This window comes from Phasianus colchicus, chromosome 6 (genome assembly GCF_987193195.1).
Source record: "Phasianus colchicus chromosome 6, bPhaCol1.hap1.1, whole genome shotgun sequence".
Taxonomy (NCBI): Eukaryota; Metazoa; Chordata; class Aves; order Galliformes; family Phasianidae; genus Phasianus; species Phasianus colchicus.
Window position 1 is genome coordinate 7,195,289 of NC_143441.1, and position 24,387 is coordinate 7,219,675.

The window sequence follows — 24,387 nt, forward strand, 5'->3', positions numbered from 1 at the left end:
TGAACATAAAATGAATTTTGTTAAACATACTTTTAAAATTCGTTAACAAGAAAACTAATGGTAATGTTTTAAGCCTTCATTTAGTAGAAGGCAGTCAAGTACCTACAGGTAATGAATAAGTAATACATGATGCAAAATAATTTCTTCAGTGAAATAACAAAATGATTGGGAGATAAGCTTCAATTTTTATCATTACTTCTGGCATTAAATATGCTTAGCTCTTGAGATGCATACAATCTCACCCACATTTTTTTCATGAAAATCCATTCTGGGAGGAATCACTGAAACCTTGCCCGAGGTGACAACTGAGACACCAAGCTCGCAAGTCAGTAGTTTTGCCTCTTTCCCCTGCCATAACCACAACAGGGTGATTTATGGCCATTCCTACAAGAGATCTGCCCTACTGGGCCTGAAAGAAAACACCAATTGTGATACAGGCCCATTGTATCCCTTGCTGGGGAATTTCAGGAGATGTCACTCCTGGAAGCTAGGAGCAAGCCAGCTTCTGTGCACATGACCTTGGTGACCTGGCCTGGGGGAAAGGAAGGCCTACATTTTGAATTCCTTTCTGGCCCTGTGACTCAGGAAATATCCAAGTAATTAGCAGCGTTGCTTCAGATTTGGGGGACTGAGAACCAAATTCTGCTGCTGTCTAAGGAAAATGAAAATCATGTCTCCTAGCTCTGTAGGAGAACCTCTCTAAGCGTCCTTCTCTTGCTTCCCTCCAGGATGAACTGCTCCACCATGGACTAATGAAAGAAAACGGTGGGCCAGAGGTTAAGAGCTCCTGTGGGAGGGAGAGATCTGGGTTTCAGACCCAACAGCTACCAAAAGGAAGGCCTAACTAAGGCATAAAGATGAGTCACTTTTGCTCACCCTTTTGGTGTAGTATTTCTGGAGGATGTGACACTCATAACTTGGCAACACAGCATCCATGACATCACTTAATCTTTTTGCAACATTTGGCAGCCATGTAAAATGCCTTACAAGAAAAAGAGCTCACACCGCAGACATTGCATTTATAAGAAAATAACATTCATGTGGCTATGTTCTCTGCTACTCTGTTTCTCATCCATTCCCCAGGGATTTTATTGCAACATGGGCTTATTTCAAGCAAATTTGATAGGGAGGCTGAATGCCTCAAAATACCAAGTTTCTACAGTTGCTACAAAAATTAATGGCCAAGTAGAAAGAAGACATCTGAGATAGCAACACCATAAAAAGACTGATGTATATTCGACATTAATATTTTACATCAGAAAATAAACAGAGGAAAGAGCCATCAGAAATCAGACTTTTTAAGTTCCATTGCTCATGAAATTGCTAACTCCTACTTGTTATTACTTGTCTTAGTAACACTGCCTTCTGCCTCAGGCTCCTGTTATAAATGTTTCTGAGGATATTCTCTCAGAAGGAAACCAATTATTTTAATAACTCCTTTTAATAAAAATACAAACATTGCAGTTATTCAGTTTCCTCTTCAGGTCCTTGCCCATTAAGAGCCCAGTGTGGCAGGTCTGAAAAAACACTCTCCAGGTGGCTTCCTACAAGCACACCACAGTTGATCACCTTTTCTTTCTCTGAGAAGGAGGCATGCAAGCAACTTCTACTTAGAACAGCCTAGGAACAGCCAAGCACATGGAATTTTCCTTTGAGTTCTGTGATGTCTGATTGTTCCTAAGTGCCATGCCTCCCAAGGTCCGTGCAAGCAAGAACTGGAAAAGGCACTTTTATTACATGGCAGCTGCTGCTTGAGGACTGAAAGCATTGAGCAACACTTCCTGGCCCCTTCTGTCCCTTATGAAAGTTTATTGGCTTAGCACCTCTGCAACATAGATAATGCATCTTGGAAAATATGAAGATAGACTCAGATTTTAAGACCATCTTAAAATGCTGAGAAGACTGTAAAATGTAGAGCCCTCCAGACTGATTCTTTACATGATTAAAGTCAATAACATTGCTTAGCGGTATCTGCACCAATACAGCATCTTCATCTAGTCCATCGTTTGGGATTTAGGCAATTCCATGTCATTCTTAAACATTTCATTTGAAGGCATAGGAGAACCTCCATCTTATGGAAAGTTTAGTTTGTTTTTTTTCTTTCCACTTTGAACCATTCCTACTAGGGAAGAATCCCAGAAAGCAGATGACACTGCCCTACCATGGATTTTGCTATGCCATACAGTGATATGTGAAAGCACTGTGTGCAATGGGTGATGGCTGCTACAGAGGGCCTTTTGCAGGTGTCCTTCCACCTCCCCTCCCTGTGGAAGCCTGCTGAGATGCTCATCAGCCTGGCTTCTTCAGTGCAGCAGAACTCGATTTTGCCAGCACTGAGAAGATTTTAATCCAGACTTGTCAAGCAGCCAGCTGCTCAGTTCAGCAGCAAGCTGCAGATCCTGAGGAATAAGCCACCCACGGCATTTTGGAGCCCTCCAACCTGTTTGGGCTGATGGAGGTTCAGGAAACCCAGCTCTGTGGCCTCCTGTCGCATGAGGTGGTGTCACATGAGGAGGCTCCCTGCCAGCCTGCAGCAGCAGGCCGTAATCAATCACTGAGCCTGCGATTGGGCTGAAGATAAACCCTAACATCTACCTGATGAATTTCACAAGAGCTGTTTTCTGTTGCCTGCACTGGCTGTCAGTAATTTTTGCTATTGTTTTTCCAGTCATTTACTGGCTGCACCTGGTGGTTAGCTTTCTCATGCTAATGCATTGCCTAACATCGATGTCAAGCCAGTCAACTCATCTCTTTTCTTTTAACCTTTAAAAAAATATAGACGAAAGCTGCACATCTTCACATCTTTTGACACTTCCCAGAAAATACTAAAATGTGTCATAAGTTGACTCAGAGTTCAGCAAACTCCCTGCAACTTGCCTTTTCGTAATATTGCCAAAAAGAAGCAGGTTAAAGGGCTAATGGAGATGAATTTCCCTTACCGACTGCTGCACGCCGTTAGCATGGATCATACTCAGAGCAGGGTGATGGGATGCCCATTGCACCACTCTGTGCTCCGCTTCCTCATCAGCACTGCAGCTGTGTCCTGGCACTTAACTTCATGCTGCAAAAAATGCCAAGTAGCTGCTGACAATAGAAAGTGCTGGACAAGAGTGGTGAGTGTCATTTTCTTTCTGGAGATGCTTTTGCTTCCCTCTAAAACACAGAAAACCTGGAGCTGCTTGCAGGCACGGGACACACCTCAAAAGGATTTTGGCACTTCTCAGCTTCAAAACTTATTTAATGAGCCTAAATGAATTCTAAGCAACCTATGGTAGAAAGCAGAAGGCTATGTTCTCCTCTGAGAGAACAGCTTGCGGAGCTATTACTGTAATAACACTGCCTCACAAAGAATACTCATTTGAGTGGTTAATTGTTTCCAGCTCTGCGCTAGGATCATCCCAGCAGAATTAGGCCCAGCATGACTTCTGCTGCATTGGCCAGTGTTATCGCAGAGCACAGAGCACTTTCCAGCAGACGGGGAAGCATTTAATCACCTAAGCGAGCACTTTCACCGCTCCAGCAGTCAGCAAAGAGCCAATGCCTTAATGCAGCAAGTACCCATTCCAGTAATGATAATTTGCTAACTCTATTGCTCAGGCAAAGAGAAGAGAAATGTGTGATCCGCAGCAGAATATCTAGTGCAAATGTCAAAGCTGCAGTGCCCGTGTGCAAGCTGAATGCCTGGTGCAGCTCCCTCATCCACATCACATTCCCCTCCTCTTCATCCAAGTAGCTGCACAAATTCAGCCTTTTATTTCAGGTGCACCCAGATAACTTTCATTAATTTAGCACGGGAAACGCTAAGCCACTGTTGCAAGCAGCTTAATTTTAATGAGGGGACCAATGTAGAGTCTTTATATTGAAAACACTCACGCACCGTGCTCTGTCTGGGTAAAAGAAATGTACGTGTACTGTCAGCACCCGGGTGCATAGCTGGCATCTGCAAGCATACATCGCTCCTTCTTTCAGCTTTCCTCCCCCTTCCTTTTCATTACACCCACCGAGGATGCGTAGGATTCATTGACACTGCAGTCAATGCTGTGTGGGCAGTATTCCACCCAGCGCACTCGGCTACAGCTCTGCTGCCAGCACAGCACGGGGCACAGCGCGGCAGCCGGCTGCACGCTAGAAAGCTTCACCAGCACAGGCAGACAATGAGTTTATTCGCAGCCAGCTCAGCCACGCAGACGCTACGCAAGAAGGATTTCGGGGCAGGACGGTGGTGCTGAGTTAAGGAAACGAGCTGAGGCAGGGCTGCGCTCCCACGAGCAGCACGGGGCGCTCAGGCCTCCAGGACTCTCCTCAGCCCGGCCCACGGCCCCGCTCAGCTCCGCAGGCGGGGCAGGGGCTCGGCCCGCCCCGGGAGGCGGTGCGATGAGGCAGGCACCGCCCGGCGGCCGAGGGGCGGGAGCTCGCAGCGAACCACAACTCCCGCCGGCGGGGCGCGGGCAGCGCTGGGCGCCCGGGGCGGCAGCGGAGCGGGGCTGAGCCGCGCCGTGTGCTGGGGGCGGGAGTGGAATAGGGGCGTTCCGGTCGCTTCTCCCCGCTGTCCGGCGAACGGCCGGGGAGCGTCGTGTGGCACACGGAGGAGGAGGAAGGACGGGCTGTTGAGGGGCTGTCTGAGCGCCTTTCGGCTCTGTCCCCAGGCAGCGGCGGTCGCCGCGGGGTCCATGAGGCCCGGGCTCTCGGCTCGCCCCGGCTCCGGCAGCGCCCTGGTGCGGCGGCGGTGAGATGGGGGGCAGCCTGGGCTGTCACCGCTCCATCCCGCGGGACCCTGCCGACCTGTGCCACAGCCGCAAGTTCAGCGCGGCGTGCAACTTCAGCAACATCCTGGTCAACCAGGAGAGGCTCAACATCAACACGGCCACCGAGGAGGAGCTGATGACGCTGCCCGGGGTCACCCGAGCGGTGGCCCAGAACATCGTGGAGTACCGAGAGTACATCGGTGGCTTCAAGAAGGTGGAGGACTTGGCGCTGGTGAGCGGGGTGGGGGCGGCCAAGCTGGAGCAGGTGAAGTTCGAGATCTGCGTGAGCAGTAAGGGCAGCTCGGCGCAGCACTCGCCCAGCTCCCTGCGGAAGGACCCGGCCTCCGAGCACCACCTGTCCGCCACCAAGATCAACATCAACACCGCCACGCCGGCGCAGCTCATGAGCATCCGCGGCGTCACCGAGAAGATCGCCAACAGCATCGTGGACTACCGCAAGGAGCACGGGCCCTTCAAAAGTATCGAGGACCTGGTGAGGATGAACTGCATCAATTCCTCCTTCCTAGATAAAATCCGGCATCAGATTTTTGCAGAGAGGTCCCGACCGCCTTCAACGAACACCAACGGTGGCCTCAACTTCACAGCCAAGCCTCATCCCAGCCCCACTTCTCTCAGCCTCCAGAGTGAGGACTTGGATTTTCCCCCTGGGGGCCCAACCCAGATCATCTCCACTCGCCCCTCTGTGGAGATGTTCGGGGGGCTGAGGGATGGCAGACCCGTGCTGAGGGTGGCTACGTGGAACCTGCAGAGCTGCTCCATCGAGAAAGCCAACAACCCTGGCGTGCGGGAGGTCATCTGCATGACGCTGCTGGAGAACAGGTAAGAGGCAGCATTTGTTCTGTTGGACCAGCTTCCCTTGGTCAATACCTCTAGGCTTTAGGTGCTGTAGTGTCCCATTGTGATCCTAGTACCTTCTTCCTTCTTGCCTTCCATTCCCGCTCCTTGTGGTGGATCACTGATTGAGTCCTGATGCTGGGGGGTATGGTGATTGTCTGTAGATAAAGCTATTGAAGTCCTTGACAAATGGTGAGCCACACAGTTAAGTGCATGTGTATTTATGCTTATTGGTTATAGTTGGTTACAGTGGGCCAGTTAGGGCTTGTTGCCATGGTCAAGGGTTGGTTCTGCAAAAGGTGAGAGCCTTTTGAACATGTCAGAGACTTTTCTTTCCTACCAGAAGTGAAAATGCTTTGCTTGGGGCTGTGACTTCCTTAACCTCACTGTTGGGGCTGTAGTCTGCTCTGTCTTGTGCCTACTCCTCATTAGGGGGGGAGATCAAAAGACTTCAGAGCATGCAGGATGCCTTGGGCTGTATAATGAGCGTGGAATGCCGCAGCTCATCTCATGAGGGTGACACAGGTCAGTAATGAGCAAGCATTTGCTGAGTATTTGCTATGCTGGAGGAACTGCTCATCTGCAAGAGTGCTTAATGTGGGGAAGCTACCTGGATTGTCCCCGTGCCATGCCGATATGACTGGCTGCCTCTGCCCTCTGTGCTGGTGGCAGGGCTGAAACCCTGCTGGAGGCAGGCAGCCAGCCCAGACTTCACTGAGTTTAGAGACACTGGATATGATCTGGTTGCAGCGTGGTCAGTGGCCAAGCTGACCTTTGAAACAAACTAGGCTGGTACTTCTGTTTCACGGCCGCAAAGCCAGGAGTGGTTTTTTGTAAGTAATTACGCAGCAGTGCTGGGGTGCCTCTTTTCCAAAGAACTTTGTTGCTAAACTCTCTGTAAGAATGCAGTGAAGATTTTGATGTAATTTTGCCCTCTCCTTTTCACATGTTAAATCTGTCCCAGTTTATCTGTTGATAAGTTTGTGGCATTGGGAAACTTGCTTTCCTCTCCAGCTTCTGGTCAGAATTCCAGCTGGAAATTAGTAGGGTAACTCTCAGACTTCTTAATATGAGATTATGATGGGGAAAGGAAATGCTGACAAACCGTTATGCTTGGTGGTGCCAGGAGCCCTTTCCTTCCCTGTAACTGAGCTGCCATGCTGAATGATGGCTGTTGTCCATGTGGTCACAGAGGTCAGGCACACTGGAAAGATGGTAACAGTGTTTTGGCATCTGGTGTTGTGGTATGGTGTCCCCAGTTAGGAACACCTCTGCAGCTTTGCTCCTGCTTGCTGTGTGGTATGGTGGCACCCAATGCTCTTGCATAGGAAATGTCTATCGGTCTCCAGCCACGACAACACAGAAGCCAAAATGGAGCTGAGAGTCCAGTTAGGAGTTAGATGCTGCGCTTTCAGCTTTCATTGGCTGTGCTGCTATTTCAGACACCCCACACCTCCCCCTTCCCTCAGTGATTGCGCTTCCAGTTGTGCTGGTTGGGGTGGTCCTGGGGGTGAGGTCTCATGGAGCTGGGTGTCAGGGACAGGTGTTGCTGCTGGGGAGCACCCATCTCTTCATCCCTCCAATCTTAGGATTGTTGGGTTCCAGTTTTAGGGGGAAAAAAAAAAACAAAACAAGTGCTTTTGGTGATTTCTACTTATTTACCTTAGGTCCTCCTCTGGTGAACTGTTAACTGCCCCTCACTTCTGCATCTTCAGCAGTACTGGGGGAGAAGCACAACCCAAAACAACACATCTATTGAAAAAGGCAGAGAAAGTGGCTTACAGCATAAGCCCGTGTTGGCCCAGGCTGCACACTGTCCCTGTAGAGTTTCTGATTTTAGCTTGCATGTCACTTTCTTTCTATCCAGTGTAGCCAAGCAGGTACTCGATTAGTGGAGCGAACGCTCTCTGAAACTCTGAAGGAGCTCGATACAAGTAGTTTTTTCTTCCTGTTCCATTTAATTGCACAAATACGCACTGTACAATTCTTTTCAGTACTTGACCACGCTTCTGATAAGCTGAAAAGAAAAGAGTGAGTGATGTACATCCACAGACAGGCCTGTGAAAGCTTCCTGGGAAAGTAAATGTGGGAACAGAAAAATCAATACAATGCAGGGAAAAAGAAGTATACGCTGAGAAAAGTTTTACTCAGCACGTCAGGGAGGAGCAGAAAGGAATTTCCTCTTGCTTGTGCTGTGTTGCTGAGATCCATGGAGCTTTGCTGCTGTAAGAGGCTTTGCTGAGATCAGAAGCATGTGAAGTCCATGTTCCCCTAGCTACAAACCCTGGAAGCTGATAAAATGGCCTGCAAACTAATCTTTACCCAGGTGAATTGCCTCCCATTGATAATTGGCAGGGAAAACTCATCTTCTTTAGTTAGGAACACATTGGTGCTGCATGGGGCTTCCCAGTGCTTTGGCCCAACACAATCAGTGTGCTACAGAAGGTGTGTGCTTAAGGTGCCCAGTGGTTGGTCATAGCAGGGAACTTCAGCAGCAAGCTTTTCCTGATTGCTCTGAAGTCTAGTTAGCCTGACAGCTTAGCTCGTAAGCATGCTGCCTTTTTGCTAATGCACTTTGTGCTCTGCCATCCACACGTACCTAAGTCATGCAACTCTATGTGGTCTCAGGGGCTGCTTGGTGGCAGCGTGGCTCCTGTGTGACAGCCTGCATCCTCTTACTTTCTAAACCCAAGAACATACAGCAAGTCAAGAAGATAGATAGTCATAAATAATGTGTAAAGAGCAGTGAAGAATCTTAATCTGAGCTGTTGATCTCTGTATAAGAGCTTTCATGGCAGTTGGAAGGCTGATTTTTTTTTTTTTGTGTGTGGTTTTAAATATGTATTATTTAAATTTTTCTTCATCCCCATTCACACAACTTTGAGACCTCTTGGACTTCTGTCAGGCATTAGCAATGGGAAAAATTGCTGCTCTTTTCCAGGTGAGGCTGGAAGATGAGGCTTTCTTCAGGCCCTGGGCAGTTTTGCACTGAAAGAACGGTGTTGCAGGACAGGAAAGAAAGAGTGCCCTCATTTATTTAAGACAAACAAACCAAAAAAAAAAAAGAAAAAAAAAGAAAGAAAAGGTCAAACTTCACATGGAGTAATCTGCTGAAGGAGGGGAAAAAATAATCCACACATTCTCAAAAGTGCTAAATTTCTTAAGAATAGCAGCAAGAGGAATGTGTACCAAATCGGTAAGTATGACTACTACTGGTAAGCTATTTTGAAATGCATCACTGCAATGCAAAAATAGAGAAATACAGCCCTGCCCTCAGCCTCTTTCTTACATTACAAGGATCTATGTTTATGACTGTTTGGAGTGGAGGAATGAGGTATTTTCATTCAGAGGACTGGAGAGTAATTTTAGAAGAGATTAACATGATGAACATGGAGGCGAGCGTGACAAATTGGATTAAAGTATCAAATGTGGGTGAAATTGTCCAAACTCATGGTATTTTTTGCAGGTATGGTACAGCAAACATGGCAATGTTTAAAACAGGGGCAGAGCTGACCTTCCTTGCTGCTAGCAACCCTTGGGTTGGGGAAATGTCTTCAGTGGTTTATACTCACCTCAAGAAAATATAGTGCTTGGGTGGCATGATCATGACAGACTGCTGAGGTCAAATAAAATGCAGTGAGATTCCTCATAGGGAGGACGAGCAGCCCCAGAGAAGATGTTTTCTCTGGCAGAGGTCAGGAGAGGACCAGGAGGGTTATCCCCTTACCTGGGGGGAGATTTCTTTCCATTCTCAGTCTGTACCTGTCTCAGGCCTGTCCCTCCTGGCCATTCAGATTGAGCATTAGGAAGAGGTTCCTCACCAGAGTGCGAGCACTGGAACACACTCCTCAGTGCATTGGTCACAGCCCCAGGCTGCTGTAGCTCAAGGAATGTATGACAACGCTCTCAGATGCAGGATTTGAACTTAGGGTGGTTCTGTGTGGAGCCAAGAGCTGGACACTGAGATCCTTGTGGGTCCCTTCCAGCTTGGGATAGTCTGTGATTCTTGATTCTGTCACCTGAACTCATGATTGCCATGATGTCCATGATTGCTGTCTAGCTTGTACGTGCCAGGAGCACCTGCTGTGTGACTGCAGCACTGAACATGACACAGGTACATGCGGCACCAGCTGATGCACAGAGCACGCTAGAGGTGCATCCTCTAGTTTAATTACTTACTTGAAAGCATGCTGGTAGCCAAGGGCGGTAATTAACTGTGCACGTTTCCCAGCACGTTTTCAGGGGGAGGTTTTCTAACTGGTTTAAATCATACTTTTTAATACTGAGCAGTAACCTTATGAAGACCTTTTTTTTTTTTTTTTTAAATTGTAGTCATGCTTGTCAATTCAATAAATACAAGTTGACAGAGAATCTGAAAGCCAATTTTTTAAAAATAAAAAATATACATATGGTAGGAAGATGGTGAAGCATCAGGCTGTGAGGTCTTGGGCTCATGTTATATGGAGCATAGCTCTTGTTCCTTCTTATCACAGTTAGCTCTTTCTGATGCCGAAAGGATCTGCAATACAGTCTTAATGTGTGCTGGACTGATAGCTGTAGAGTAACAAATACAGGTAGCAATGTAAGGTTTGTACTTGCAGAGGTTTCTCTCTCTTGGCTCCATTTCCCTGAGGGTTGGTGTCTGTGTTTCCCTTGTGGAGCACTTCAGCCCCCTGCCCCCAGCTCTGTAACCAGCTGACCATTTTCAGTTTGGCATGATGCAGTCAGAATGATGGCAGGGGAACCTGTCTCCAAATAGAGACTACACAACTTTGCTTCTGCTTGCAGCAAGGTCTGGTAGTAGCAGCAGTGGCCATACCTGCATGCCTTGGAGGCTCTGCACTGGACTTCCTTTGTAATTTCTCTCTGTCACAGTGACTCTCAGTGACCCAGTATAGCCCTAAGGTATCTCTGCTCCATGTCTCTCTTTCTGGGTCTGTTTGGTTTTCCTCTATCAGGCCATTGCTGTGCTGGGGCCCTGCCAAGAATAATTCCCCTGCAATAAAAGAGCAGGAAAGAGGCCCAACTCAAATAACTCGGCTGTGCTAATAAGTCTTAAATTGCGAAAGAACAAATACACCCTCCCCTCCTTATGTAATGTGTAGGAAATCCTGCCTCCTGCTACCTCAGGAAAAAACGTGAGAATAAAGGAGTTTTTTAGACATCTTCTAGGGGTGCTTTGCAAAGTGATTTTTTTAATGAACACTAGAAGTATGGAGGCACGTCATGCCATTAATTTGCACTTTCTGATACTTCTGGAGATGAAAATAATTGTGTGGCAGAACTGATTGTTGTTAGTTTGCCCTCAATCTATATGAGCTTAGCAGGGTCACTTCTAAAGAGCGATCTGTGCATTTGCTTTACTTCCACGATTGAGCATCTGAATGCATTCCTTGAGCATCTGTGCAGCTATATCTAAACAGCTACTTTTACCAGTATACCCCCTTTAAAGATAAGAATGTGGCTGGAGGAGCGGTATAGCTAAATGTCAGTTCATCAATGTAAAATAAAAGCAAACATTCTCTTGTCTTTTATTCTAACCTTCCTGTGCCTCTGCAGTTTGTCCCAGAAAGCCTGACTAGAATTGGATGGATCAGGGAGGCAAGCATTTACTTCAGATGTATAAAATTTCCAACATGTGTACTTGATACATCTGGCATCACTTAATGTCTGCATAGTTTCACTCCATGCCTTCGGGGCTTTGCTGCCTGTTTGTTGCGCGTCACTGGATTCAAGTTACGGATTGCAGGTACTTTAGGAAAGCAGAGCTGCCAAATTACTCCTGCAGATTCTGCAGGGCTTGCTGTATCCCGCACAGCAAACATCGAATGGATCGGCTGATTCGTGGCAGTCGATCAGCACCCGATGTTCTGCTGCCTGCTTCAGGGCCCGTGGGACTGTGACCTCATCCTGCTCAGCTTTTCAGAGATGTTGTGCTGCCCAGCCCAGCTGCAGGAAGCAGAATAGTGCCAATGTGCAGGGCTGCATCCTGTAAGAAGAAATCTAGATCGCTTTCTGACTCTACTGCGGTTTTGGAGCTCACAGCACAGCCTCAGGAGCAGTGGGTCTGTAGCTTCGCCTTAAGAGCAACAGGAGCACTCCTGAAGTCTAAAGATGCTGCTGCCGTTGTCTCACCAGGAAAAGGGGGAACGCAAACCAGGGGGCCGCAAACAAAGCCGTTAAATGCTGCAGATCTATGGGACTGTGTGGGTGGAATCCCACTCAGCTCTGCCCAGGAGAGGGAAGACAGTCTCTGCAGAGAGCATCTCCAGCTGCATGAGGCTGGGGCATTCTGAGGAGGCTGGTTCTAGGGCTTCAACTGCACTCTTCCTGCTGCTGGAGCTCAGTTCTTGTGTGGTGGTGTGGGGAGGGCTATGCAGCTCTAGCCTGCAATTAGTGCTGCATAGAGTTACTGGGAGCCCTGCCCAAACAACGATCTCTAGGCTCAGCCAGATGAGCAGGGAGAAGTTGATAGGGCACAGATTATAGCATGTCTATTACTTATTTTTAAGTGGTATTGTTCTTGGTGGCAGTGCAGGTGTAAGCTGACATACTGAGCCACAGCATCACCGTGAAATAATTACTACAGGCTGCAGTCATTTCTCAGTGCTTTTGTGTGGTAGGGTGATGGAGACAAGAACTGTGGCACAGCATTAATAATGGTGGTTAAAAATAGGAATGCAGTAGCTTCTTTGTTTCCAGATTCTTTAATTTTTATTCTTTTTTTTCACAAGAGGGGATGGTGCCAGCTGGGATTTGAGCACTAATCCATTGCAGGATGATACTGCTGGTGACAGAGCATCTGAGTGCTTGGTGGCTGCAGCAAGGTGCAGGTGAGAGCTCCTAAGCCCCGTGCCAGAGGTGGGGATGGCTTCCCCTTACTCAGGGCTCACCCTCTCCTGCTACCTCTCTCCTGGGCAGCACATCCAATCCTTGCTCCTGACTGGTATTGCTTTCAGACATAACAAGTGTCATAGAGTAGCCAGAAGAATGAGTGCTGCTGACCTAATTTCCATCCTCACAGTGGGGAGGTTTTAAGGGCAGGAGCAAGACTTCAGCCCTGCACTATTATTTCCACTATTGGTGGAAATAATACCAGTAGAGGCTGGTAATAAAGAGATTACTGGAAAAAAGTGATTGAGCTGACTGCGCCCCATGTGTGGGCAGATGTTCCAGTAGTAGAACAGTGCATAAGTAATAACAAGAAAAGTTAATTAGTATGAAAAAATGCATTTGAGAATATATTGTTATAGATGCTAAATACTCTGGTTATTGAACTCACTCCATCTGCAGTGGGATGAATCCAGCAGATAGTCCACAGTGTATTAGTATCAGTATTATTTTCTCCCTACTCAAGTATTGCACTTCTGCATGGACTGTGCTGCAGGGCTTGTTGGCATATGGGAAAATAAAGATGTTGTGATTGATGATAACTAACATGGCTTCACCAAGGGCAAGTCATGCCTGATGAACTTGGTAGCCTTTTATGGTAGAGTTACAGCTTCAGTAGATAAAGGAAGAGCAATTGATGTCATTTACCTGGAACTTCTGCAAAGCGTTTGACACTGTCCTGCATGCCATCCTGGTCTCCAAATTGGAGAAAAATGGATTTGATGGGTGGACCACTCCCTGAATAAAGAATTGGCTGGATGGTTACACTCAGAGTTATCGTCAACGGTGCAGTGTCCAAGTAGAGACCAGTGACGAGTGGTATTCTTCAGAGATTGGCGTTGGGACTGGTGTTATTTAACGTCTTTGTAGGTGATATGGACAGTGGGATCGAGTGCATACTCAGCAGGTTTGCAGATGACATCCAGCTGAGTGGTGCAGTTGACATATTAGAAGGAAGGGATGCTGTCCAGAGGGACCTGGACAGGCTTGAGAGGTGGGGCCCATGCCAACCTCAGGAAGTTCAACAAGGCCAAGTGCAAGGTCCTACAACTAGGTTAGGGCAATCCCAAGCACACGATACAGACACAGGTTGGGTGGAGAATGGCTAAGAGCATCCCCGAGGAAAAGGATTTGGAGGTGTTGTTTGATTAAAGACTCAATATGAGCTAGCAGTGTGCGCTTGCAGGCCAGAAGGTCAATTGTATGCTTGTTTGCATTAAGAGAAGTGTGACCAGCAGGACGAGGGAGGTGATTCTGCCCCTCTACTCTGCTCTTGTGAGACCTCACCTGGATTACTGCATCCAGTTCTGGGGCCCCAGCACAAGAAGGACATGCAGTTGTTGGAGCGGGTCCAGAGGAGGACCACAGAGATGATCAGAAGGCTGGAGCACCTCCCCTATGAGGACAGGCTGAGAGCTGGGGCTGTTCAGCCTGGAGAAGGCTCCAGGAGGACCTTATAGTGGCCTTTCAGTACCTGAAGGGGGCCTACAGGAAAGCTGGGGAGGGAATTTTCATAAGCACAGATAGCAACAGGACAAGGGGAAATGGTTTTAAACTGGAAGAGGGTAGATCTAGATAGGGGGAAGAAATTTACCGTGAGGGTGGTATCACACTGGAACAGGTTTCCCAGTGAGGCTGTGGATGCCCCCTCCCTGAAAGCATTCAAGGCCAGGCTGGATGGGGCTGTGAGCAACATAGTCTAGTGGGAGATGTCCCTGCTTATAGTGGGGTGGTTGGAATTATGTGATCTTAATGGTCACCCAAACCATTCTGTGATTCTATAATCTGTTGCACTGACCATCTGTGTGAAATAACACGGTTGTGCAGGGACACCCAGCTCTATTCTGAACAATTCAGGTGAGTATCAGAGCAAGGATCACTGAGCTATTCCTGTGCTCCAGCTGAGCTAATTGACCTTGTTTCCATTCGTGGCTCTCCCCAGGAGCTGGCTAGTGAGGCAGCTGGGCTGTCTGCAGCATCCAGCCAGCTTGCCTGGAATAGGTTTGGGTCCCCATCTCTAGTGCTGCTGTACATAGCATAGGCATGTCTGGTGTGTGAGGGCACCTCGGTGCCATGTGGGCTGTCTGTCCTGGCTCTGTGTCTGGGGTGGTGAGTCTGGCACATGATGCTGTGATGCCCTTCTGGTCATCTGGGGAAAAGTCCTGCCAGATAATGCTATTCCTGGCTACAGTTCTTGCCTTAGATTTAAGGGGAAGAGAAAGAATTGGAATATTTTCTTCTTGCCTTTTTCCTTTCTTCAAAGTATTTCAGGTGAAGTTGTCTAGCTACCGTACAAATTTAGCTGAAGTAGCTGTCCAACAGCTGAGCTGGTTTGTAATGGGTTATTGAACAGCTAATTAATTAATCAGCAAGGATTTTGTTTTGTGGTGTGGTGGCAGGCTTCCTGCCCTGAATCCCTTGCACTCCTAATATGCTGTTAGTCATGCAAAAATGATATGCCCTTCCTTTGCTTAACAAAGGTGAAAAAGCACAAACCTCTTCTGGATACAGGAGGAAGAGACTGTGGCTTTTTGGGAGTTCTCCTTTGACTCCTTTTTATTTATAGCTCTGTTTTTCCCCACTTCTCCCTTGTTGGTCTGTTCAGCGTGTGCTTGCGGTCACAGAAAGCGCACACTGTCCTGCTCCAGTGATGTTTCTGCAGCATTGCTCGCGGTGACTGGTGGTCAGTGACCTCTCTGGGGTTTGGCTGGTGTCAGCGTTAGCCAGCTTTTTGCTGAACTGGTGGTGGTCTGCTGTTGGATGCACAGCAGGTGTTAACTTAGGATTCCTGTTTTTGTCTCTGTATATTCTCTTTAAGCAAATAAGGTTTGCCTCTAGCTTACTGCCGCTGAACTGCAGAATGCTATGTCAGAAATGATTCTAATTTGATACTGAAAAATTAGCTGTAAAATGTCTGAATTTGTTGCTTTTATGCAAAAAAATGGAAGCTCTGTGGCTTTGCTGCTGAACCTACTGATCACAGCACATAAAGTGACTGCCTTATTCCTCTACTGAACCTTTATACAGGCCAGCCTGAGTTACCCTGTGATTTTGGCAGCAGCAGCAGTGCAGTTTTTGCTATCTGCCTACACAAATTTTCCTGCTGTTCCTTTGTCCTACTCCTTGCCTTATCTCTCGCTGTGTTTAAATTCCCGGTTCATGATCAATGCAGCCCAAACTGTGTACTGCCAGCTGTCCTCTGCACTGGCCTCCCCAAGGCAAACAGGGTGTTGAGCAACAAGCAGGATGGCATCACACCTGCTTTTTCTGCAGCAGGACAAGATGAGTGAGGTTTGAGCATAAGCACTGAGGGCCAGGACTGTACAGAGGGACCTGAATCCAGCTAGTGGAAATGTGGGGTTGGATTAAGATGTGAGCTCTGGGGAGGGATGAATGGGTCAGTGCTACTGACAGGCAGCTTGGCCATATTTCCAACATATCTCAGAGGGATCTTTTGATAAAGATTACTCTTTGATTACAAAAAAAAAAAAACAACTCTCAATTGCGTGTTTTAATCACTTTTGATTTCTCTGGTGATAAGTATTAGCACAGGAAAGGAAATCATAGCTTAAAGGACAGAAAAGAAGTTTTGGGACCGAGCAGTCCTCCATCAGCAGCTCATGGATTTAATAGATGTTTGGACAACATCCACACTGAGCACTTGACTGTAAAAATGTTGGAAAAAATACCTGTAGATGAAAGTTGAAGTGCTCAAGCCAAAGCCCCACCTAAGCGTGTGATGTTTCCCTTTTCTTTTTTTAAACTGAGCACACTTGCATTTTGCTGTGGGTTGGCTCGCTTCACCTTCTGCTGCAAGGAGCTTCCAGACCCGTTTCATTTTTGACTTTTTTTCATAGAATCATAGAAAAGATTGGAAAAGACTACTGAGATCATCCAATCCAACTGTCAGCCCATCCCCACCATGCCCACTAACCATGACCCTCAGTGCCACGTCTGCATGTTTCTTGAACACTTCCAGGGATGGTGACTCTACCAGTTCCCTGGACAGCCTTGTTTGTTTGAAAGACAGCTACATTTTTCAGCTCTAAATTGCACATCCGTGCACCCAAACTGGGCAAAATACAACTGAAAATAAAAAGATACACAGTAATCTGCCCAGTGAGTTTCTGTCAGTTGAAATGAAATTGGCTCGATCTTTGACTGACCTTCAGACTTGCTCTTTTGATCTGAATGTGCCTCCTTCCTCACCCTTTCTCCTGTCCTACTGAACGCTCCTCAATGGCTTTGCCTGCCTCTTAAATTGCCTTGCCACACCTTGAGTGCTTCCAGCTAGCCCAACTGCATTTTGATTGAGCCTTTGCTCTCAAACCATTAGGCCTGAGTTACGATATCACCCGTCTATGAGGCCAGGGACTTTCAGTTTCCTTTGATCATCTGTGGTATTTCCCCCAAATCACTCTAATCTGCTTTCTGTTCCAAGATATGCTGCGGTATTTCTGTCTCCTCTGCTGAAGCCTCTCCCCAGGCAGGTTGAAAATCAGAACCTTTTAAGATAGTTCAAGTTTCAGGCAAAACCTGATTGAAAATTGCGGCCTTGCCTTTTGTTCTGGGGAAGGAAATAGAGGAGGCTCCTGGACCCGTGCTTTAGGGGAAGAAAGTCCCTATGTTTTTGATTTCTGTTCCTCAGATGGGCTTAAGGCTTCAAAGAAAAAGGCCTTTTTAACTTCCTGATGTGCTGGACATGGAATTATTTTTAACTCACAAGAGTGGTTGTTTAAAAGGAATTAGTATGTACATTAGGAGCTTAACAGCACAACCTTCCAGATTTATTTTTTCTTCCCTGAGCCTTCATTTGAGTCTTTCTGATTCTGCTGTGCCACAGTGACACTGAAAATTGCTGCCCCATCTGCATTTTGCTGCCTTAAAGATAGTGCCCAGAGATATCAGCTCTGGGAGGAAAGACTAATGAACTGATATCAGAACGATCTTCTTGTTTAGCAGCTCTCCAACACAGTGCTTAAGCATGTCTCTTAAAAATAGAAAGTACTGAAGGAATCTCAGCTCTGTCATCGTGGAGTCATTCATCTTCAATGTGTAGATATGGCTTGGTTTGGCTTTGGTATTTGTAGGAGTAAGTGTGAGTTGTCTGTACAAAACCCCTTGTAGCTTAGTTTTAGAAGTACTTAATGGTGCATTTTGAGGGATCATTTGGAACCTAGAGGCAGAGCAGCTAATGAGTACCGTCCTAGTTGGTGTGTTTTTCAGCAGGAATGTCAATTGATAGTCTGAAAACTTCTTTCCTTCTGGAGGCTTGCCAGCTGTCTGTACTGTCATTTTTCTTGTTGTTGTTACTTGTATGTTTTGGATATTTTTTTTCCTGTTCCTATGATTTTGTACCCTGTGATACAGAGTAATTGTATCCTAATATTAATCAAATGTTGTCCATAAACTTTGCACATATATATTTATTTACTACAGGGCAATATAATGTAGTCTGGGATCAAAGGTCTTGCACTAGCTTCAATTCAGTGTCCCGAGATGGCACTGAGGCTGTTGCTTCTGTTTTAATTACTGCTGGTGTTTGGCTCTGGTTGTACATCCCAGGTCTGCTCCTCAGAACTGAACTGCTTCTGAAAATACTGCCAAATCCCAGAGCATTGTCTCTTGTGAAATAAGCAATTCTTTGAGTGATCTGGAAATGTGGAAGTAGTGGTAGCATAGGACTGGTAGAGGCCATTGGGACTGGTCGATGTGAGCAAACCCAGCAAGTACAATGTGGAAAGCACATACAACTCTTCCTGAGCAGGCTGTGGGCTGCTGTGCTTGCCTCAGTGAGGAGCAGGGATGAGGAATGGAGATGGCTGTCCAGCCAGTGGTGGCACTTTTCTCCCTGCTGAAGTAATTGGGTACTAAAGGAGAATTATTGAACTTCTCTTCATCTCAGTGCCACCTGAACTCCAGCAGGGAAACAAATTGAACCTGACAAATGCTGCCTAATGACACAGCTTTCTGCAGCTTGCTTATTCCCTCCTTCCATCCTCCTGTCTGTTGCAGCCCATCAAATACTTTTGCCCGTTTCCTTGCTGTGCTGTTTTTTCATCCTTCTTTCCGTACTGTTGCTTTCCTTAGGAATGTGATGCATGGCAATCTCAATGTTGTAGTACTGTGTTATTGCCTGTAGATATTAAATTATGAGCTTGATTGTTTTTACAAGTTGGTTTTATGGCACAACTTCAGGAGGAAGTCATGGTAACAAAACTGGCACAAATCACACATCTTCAAATAAGGTGAAGTGCTTTCTGCAGAGCAGTGATTAGTTTATCCTCAGACTAATGAAGAAATGGGAATGAGAACGTCGTTGTAAAATGGGTATAATTTCCGCTTCATGCACTTTGTAGACCTGCAGGTGTGTAAGTACCCCTGAGAAAAACCACCAGAGATGTGTTTGTGTTGCTTTAAGCCCAGTATTGAATCTGGTAAAACAATTACTAGGGCTCAGAGTGTAATGCTGTCACCTCTGCTTATGAGGAGTGCTTGTGTTACCTCCCTTGCCACTCCACCACTGTGTTATCACCTGTTCGGGCTGCAGAAGAAAGCAGTCTGCAGCATGACAAGGTGGAGGAAGGCACAGTATTACTGGCAGGATATCAGGGTAGAATCTCAGGGAACATCTTGTAGGCATCCTCACTGCTCTGGTGCACATTGTGCATATTGTTTGCAAAGGGCTACTTTACCCACAAAATGTGTAAAGCATGTACAAACAAAGCTGCACGAGGCATAATTTTGCACTGTTGGCCCAGCCCCATGCCCGAAGCACTGTATCTTCCCATCCTCACTTTCTAAAGTATGATTGGGCTTTGCTTGTAATACCTGGAGAGCTCTGCTTCTGGCCAAGCAGGCTTTCCCATCCCCACAGAAGATTAATGTTTCTAAGGCTATTTTGTATTAAAGCTTCTGACCTAAATAAGGTTAAGAAGCTGGACTGCACAATTAGCACTGAATGCTAGAAGAGAGAGAGAGAAAAAAAGAAGTAACAGAGTTGTGCTCAGGCCACTGTTCTCTGCATTCACAAGGGCTGTCTGTGTGCAGTACTCTTGCATCCTTATGCTTTAAAGGCCATTCTTATGTCCAGACACCCCTGAGCCTGGCACGCAGGGCTACTCTTTGACTGGGAAGCTTTCAGAACTTCTTCCTGTGTGTCATTGTAAAGTTTGATGCTGGGACTGTTTCCAGCTTGCCGAAGACACTCCGACATTGTTTGCTCCTAATCCCTCCTCCTCCTTGCAGGGCATGATGTGTATGGAGGATAGCATGTTCTCTTGTTTGCTTTCTGTGCAGAAACACAAGCAGCAGTTCATGGGAATAGCGTAACCCTGAAACAGTGAGGAGCCAAGACAGAGGGCAGTGGCATGGCGTGATGGTGGTATGAGTGGTCGCTCCCACAGTGATGCTGAGCTACCAGGGCCTGTCTCTGAGCAGGGCTCAGCGTGCCTGCTTGCTGGCCTGCCATCAAGGAGCAGAAACTTTTGGCACTGTGGACGTTCTGCTTTTCAGCGTGAGGAAAGGATGCTTCCTTCTTGCCACTGCTTGCAGTCACTCGGGGGATTTGCTGCTGGTTTGCTATTTCTTTTTGTGTGCGTATAGCCAGGGGAAATAAAAGCAGGTTAATAGAGCAGGGAGAATAGGGCTTTGTACTGAACTAGCCTTTTTGCTTCCCAAACCTTAGTTCAGTGAAGAAGAGCAGGTTGCTGAAATAGAAAATATGTATGCACGTGACTGTACAAGGGCATCTTTTGGTGCAGAGATTTGACTTTAGAAGCTTGGATTATGTTATTTATAATCTCATTAAATTGAGATAGTTGTACTGTTGATCTCAAGTGGCCTCCAGGCCAGCCCACCAGGCAGCAGAAGTGAAAACTGCTTTTCCAGAAGGCCTTATACAGTTCTTGAAGCATTCACACAAAGAGACAAAGCAAATAAGGGATGAAAAAGGAATTTATCCCACATACGGTTATTTCCCTTTTTCCTGTCTTCAAACAGGTAAGGAGCTTTGGAGTTAGAACTACTTCTAGTATGCAGTGCTTTGCCTCTGTTCCCTCTCATTCCCTTTCTGATGTGATTTATTAGCTGTGGGCATGTGGAGTGCTAAAGGAATTGATTTGAGGAGAGAGGAGGCTGGGCTGGAATTAAAGCTGTGGTCTGAGGTGTGATAGAGGAGCTCAGCAGTTTGATTTTAATTCAGGATGCCTCTTCCTGTTTACTAGAACCTGGGATAAGCTTTACCCATGGATACCAGTCAGCTACACTGGGATCCCTAAATTGATTTCTGCATCTGTATGGCATCACCTTTGCAAGGCTGGGCATTGCCAGTGCTGAAAGCTCATAAACTATGAAGATAGCTCCTAAAAACAAGGGGATTAATGACTTGGAGCTATGGGTACCACTTGTTCAGACTGTTGTGATCCATAACCTGAAATCTCTCGCATTCCTCCCTTGCAGCATTGCCTGGTGGAAGAGCAAAGGCAGTTGTCTGCTCAAAGCAGGCTGAAATAGAGCGAGCAGGATGTTTCCCAGCCAGATCCCATGTCCAGTGAGTTGAATGCATAGTTGCCTGCTGTGGGCTATGTCTTGTGTTCTGCCTCAGCTGCACCTCCTCCAGTTAGCCCACATTTCACATCCTGCAGATGTGATGGGCGTTTCCCTTCTTGAAAGAGCCTTTCAGAACATTGTTGAGTGTTGGCATGGGGGTGGGCGGGGATGAAAGAAAAAGCCCAACACCCAACTCTGCTCACGTAGGAAATGAGGTGATTTGCACACCATGTGAGAGGTTTCTTCAGCACAGAGCTGGAAGGGTGGCAATATTGACTAACTCTTTACAGCAGCTGGATTTTTCTGCTGGATTGTTGATCCCAAGTGAGTATTGGCTGACCTCGTGTTGTTACCAAACTCCCGTTGCGTTGGTGCTGTCACCCCTGCTTACTCATTGCAAGAGACTGCAGGGCAACTTAGATTTGTCTGAATGCTTTTTATGACCAAGCAAAATTCCATTGGGGCTATATATACACCTGAACAACTGCTTCTCATAAAGGTGGAAAAGACCTTGATTTAATCTTTCGTAATTTGGTACCTGGTACCGAATAGCGCAGGTGTCTTTGTGTAAACAGGAGGTGCAACTTGCTGGTAGCTGTTGGCATGTTTGGCCTGTCTGGTTGGCCAGACTTCAGCTGAAGGGAGGGCAGGAGGTAGGACAAGGGGGTTCAAACTAAAAGAGGGTAGGTTTAGATTAGTTATAAAGAAGAAATTCTTTACCCAGAGAGTGGTGAGGCACTGGCACAGGCTACCCAGAGGTGCTGTTGGTGCCCCATCCCTGGAGATGTGCAAGGCCAGGTTGGATGGGGCCCTGGGCAGCCTGATCTGGTGGGTGGCAGCTCTGCCTACAGCACGGGGTTGGAACTGGGTGGGCTTTCAGGTCCCTTCCAACTCAAGCCATTCTCTGATTCTTCCTCCTCTTGTTTGGGGCTGTGAGGAAAGAGGACTGGGACCCCTAGCTCTCTGCAGGGAAGAAAGACCTGCATGAAGGCTGTGCTCTAGTCATCAGTCATCCTGTTTTCCACATAGTGCTCTGTCTGTCCCAACTGTTAAAATTGTGCTTCAGTTCTAAGAGTAAGGTTTGTGGCTGACCTGTTCTTGCTCTTCTCTGAAGATCAGAAAGAAAGTTTGAAATTCACCTTTTTGCTTCTTTCTTACACTCTGCTTTTCTGGGAAAGCTGCTCTTGGTGTGATTGCATCTTGAGCCTGTTACATGTGATGCATTGTCATCTCTTCCTCTTGCTAGGAGGGGATGCTAACTGCCTTTTCTCTTTAGGGCCTTCCTTTCTGAAGTGGACCCGTGTCCTCGTCCTCCTCCTGTGTCACCATGTGCCCTTTTCTTGAGCTTCTTTCCCAGAGGATGGTGCTGCTTCATGGTGACCTCATTCAGAGCAAGATGCCGAATCGCAGTCTTGCCCTTGGCATTTTCTTTCAGTGAAGTGCTCATGAATGCTGGCATTTTTGCCTTTTTTCTTTTTTTTTTTTCCCTACAGGCTCTGCTACTTGGCTGGTCTTTTCCTGTGTTTGAGATTTGAGGCCTTGGGGACGGGATGATTTTTATATATTTCATATATAGGCCATAGCAGTTGTCACTTGAATAATTTTTAGATTGTTTAAACTAGTGAAAAAATTCGTGAACACCCAAGGGGCTACAACCAGGTCTACTGTATGACACAGTTGCTGCCATATTCTCCAAGGATCATCCTCTTGGGCCTGCTATCTTCTTCTCCCTTCTTCTCTTCTCATGATATGTCAGGTTCCACTTAGTCCATATCAGGACATTGATGCAACCGCCACATTCCAAGCCTTGTTGCATCGTGCTGGCGGAGAATTCAGTCTGGTGGGGGAACAGGCACCCCTCAAAATATTGCTCAAGGGATGCCCCAGGGTGAGAGATCAAGGTTTTCCTCCTCATTGGATGTCCCAGCCACCAATGCTGTAAAACAAAAGCAATCCCATTGGAGGAATTAATGTGTTGCCCAGTTGTGAAGTTTCAGAAGCCTCATATATGTTGCCTGACTGCACAAAAATGCTTTGCTTTATCAAAGTGAACGGTGAGGAGAACTGGTAATTGGCTCATCAGTGAAAATGAGTTTGGAGATAGAAAGCCTTGAATTTAGTAATAGCGGAATAAATAAGAAAACAAATGAAATCACCTTTTTGGTGCGTATGGGCTGTGCAGAAATGCTGTAATTATCCCTATTAGAAGTCCAATAAACTCTATTAACCTTTCTTACACTGTCAAGACTTGCATAATGTCAGGCACTTTCCTCTCTTAGTAAGAGGAATAACTAGTATGAAGGCCGCAGGGTCGCAGCTATTTTTCTCATTTCTCTTTAAAGCTGAAAATACGTATTTTGTATTTTTCTGTTTTTGATGTATATATATTTTTTGCCTAACCAAGGGAGATAAGAGAACTTCCCCTTCTTAAATCCTGTGGCAATGCAATCCCAACCACGTCATATCCGACTGAACACTGAGACATCTGCCTTTGGCAATTTTTATTTTTATTAGAGAGACAGCATTTCTCTTCTTTAAGCATGAATCCTAGTAACCCTGAAGATGTCTGGCTGGATCCTTGCCGGCAGGGTTACTTCAGTTCAGCAAATCTGCTCTGCCTGAAGTTCACAGCAGCTTGCATCCACTCGGCAGCAGAGCACCTGAAGCACTGGCCATACACAGCATGAGCAGGGCAAAAGAGATGACAAGAATCACATGTTTAGCAGAATGCCCACTGCAGTCCTCACACAGCCTGTGTGATTCCTCTAGTGCTCTGCTTTGGGTTTTAATTTTTAATTTTTTTACTTTTAAATAGTGCATGACCTTTTAAGACTAAGCTGTAGCTGTTCAGTGTTTGGGGATTGGTTTGACACACTTTGAGATAGAGGCAGCCTTAAACTTCTGCTGTGTGCCTTAGGAAAACCATGATGTTTCCTGGTGCTTTCTTGTGCTTCTAACACAGCACTGCTCATCCGTGTGCTGAATGTCAGCAAAATCTGTCCAGTTAAATAAATTTGGTTCTGCTGGCCTTATGCTGCGAAGTAAGAATGGCTGGTGGCTAGATCTTCCGAGTTTTAAAGTTAGCTCCATTTCTCTTCTCCCAGCAGTTACAACTTTTCAATTCCATGTGCCCCATTTTTGAGTATTGCTGAAAATGCTTTAGGCTTCTGCTCAATTACCCCTGCTTCCACCACCTTCACAAATCGCCTGATAGCCTGCCTTTACATCCCCACATTATAGTGAAAAATATAGCTAGGAAATATTTTTCCGGAACTTAAGATAAAAATAAGCAGGAAGGCTGTTAAAAAAAAAAAATAGGAGCCATGATCTGAACAGCGAAGAGTAA

The 24,387-nt window shown here is 46.5% G+C and overlaps 1 protein-coding gene across 1 annotated transcript in view; it reads left to right on the plus strand.

The window, feature by feature from the left end:
• The first annotated feature begins 4,403 nt into the window (after positions 1-4,403).
• The window catches only part of EEPD1 (endonuclease/exonuclease/phosphatase family domain containing 1), a 60,467-nt gene continuing 40,483 nt past the window's right edge, over positions 4,404-24,387 (plus strand). The window contains exon 1 of the mRNA XM_031590459.2: positions 4,404-5,585. Within this exon, the coding sequence (XP_031446319.2) occupies positions 4,732-5,585 (854 nt within the window). The 5' untranslated portion in view covers positions 4,404-4,731. The remainder of the gene's footprint in view (positions 5,586-24,387) is intronic.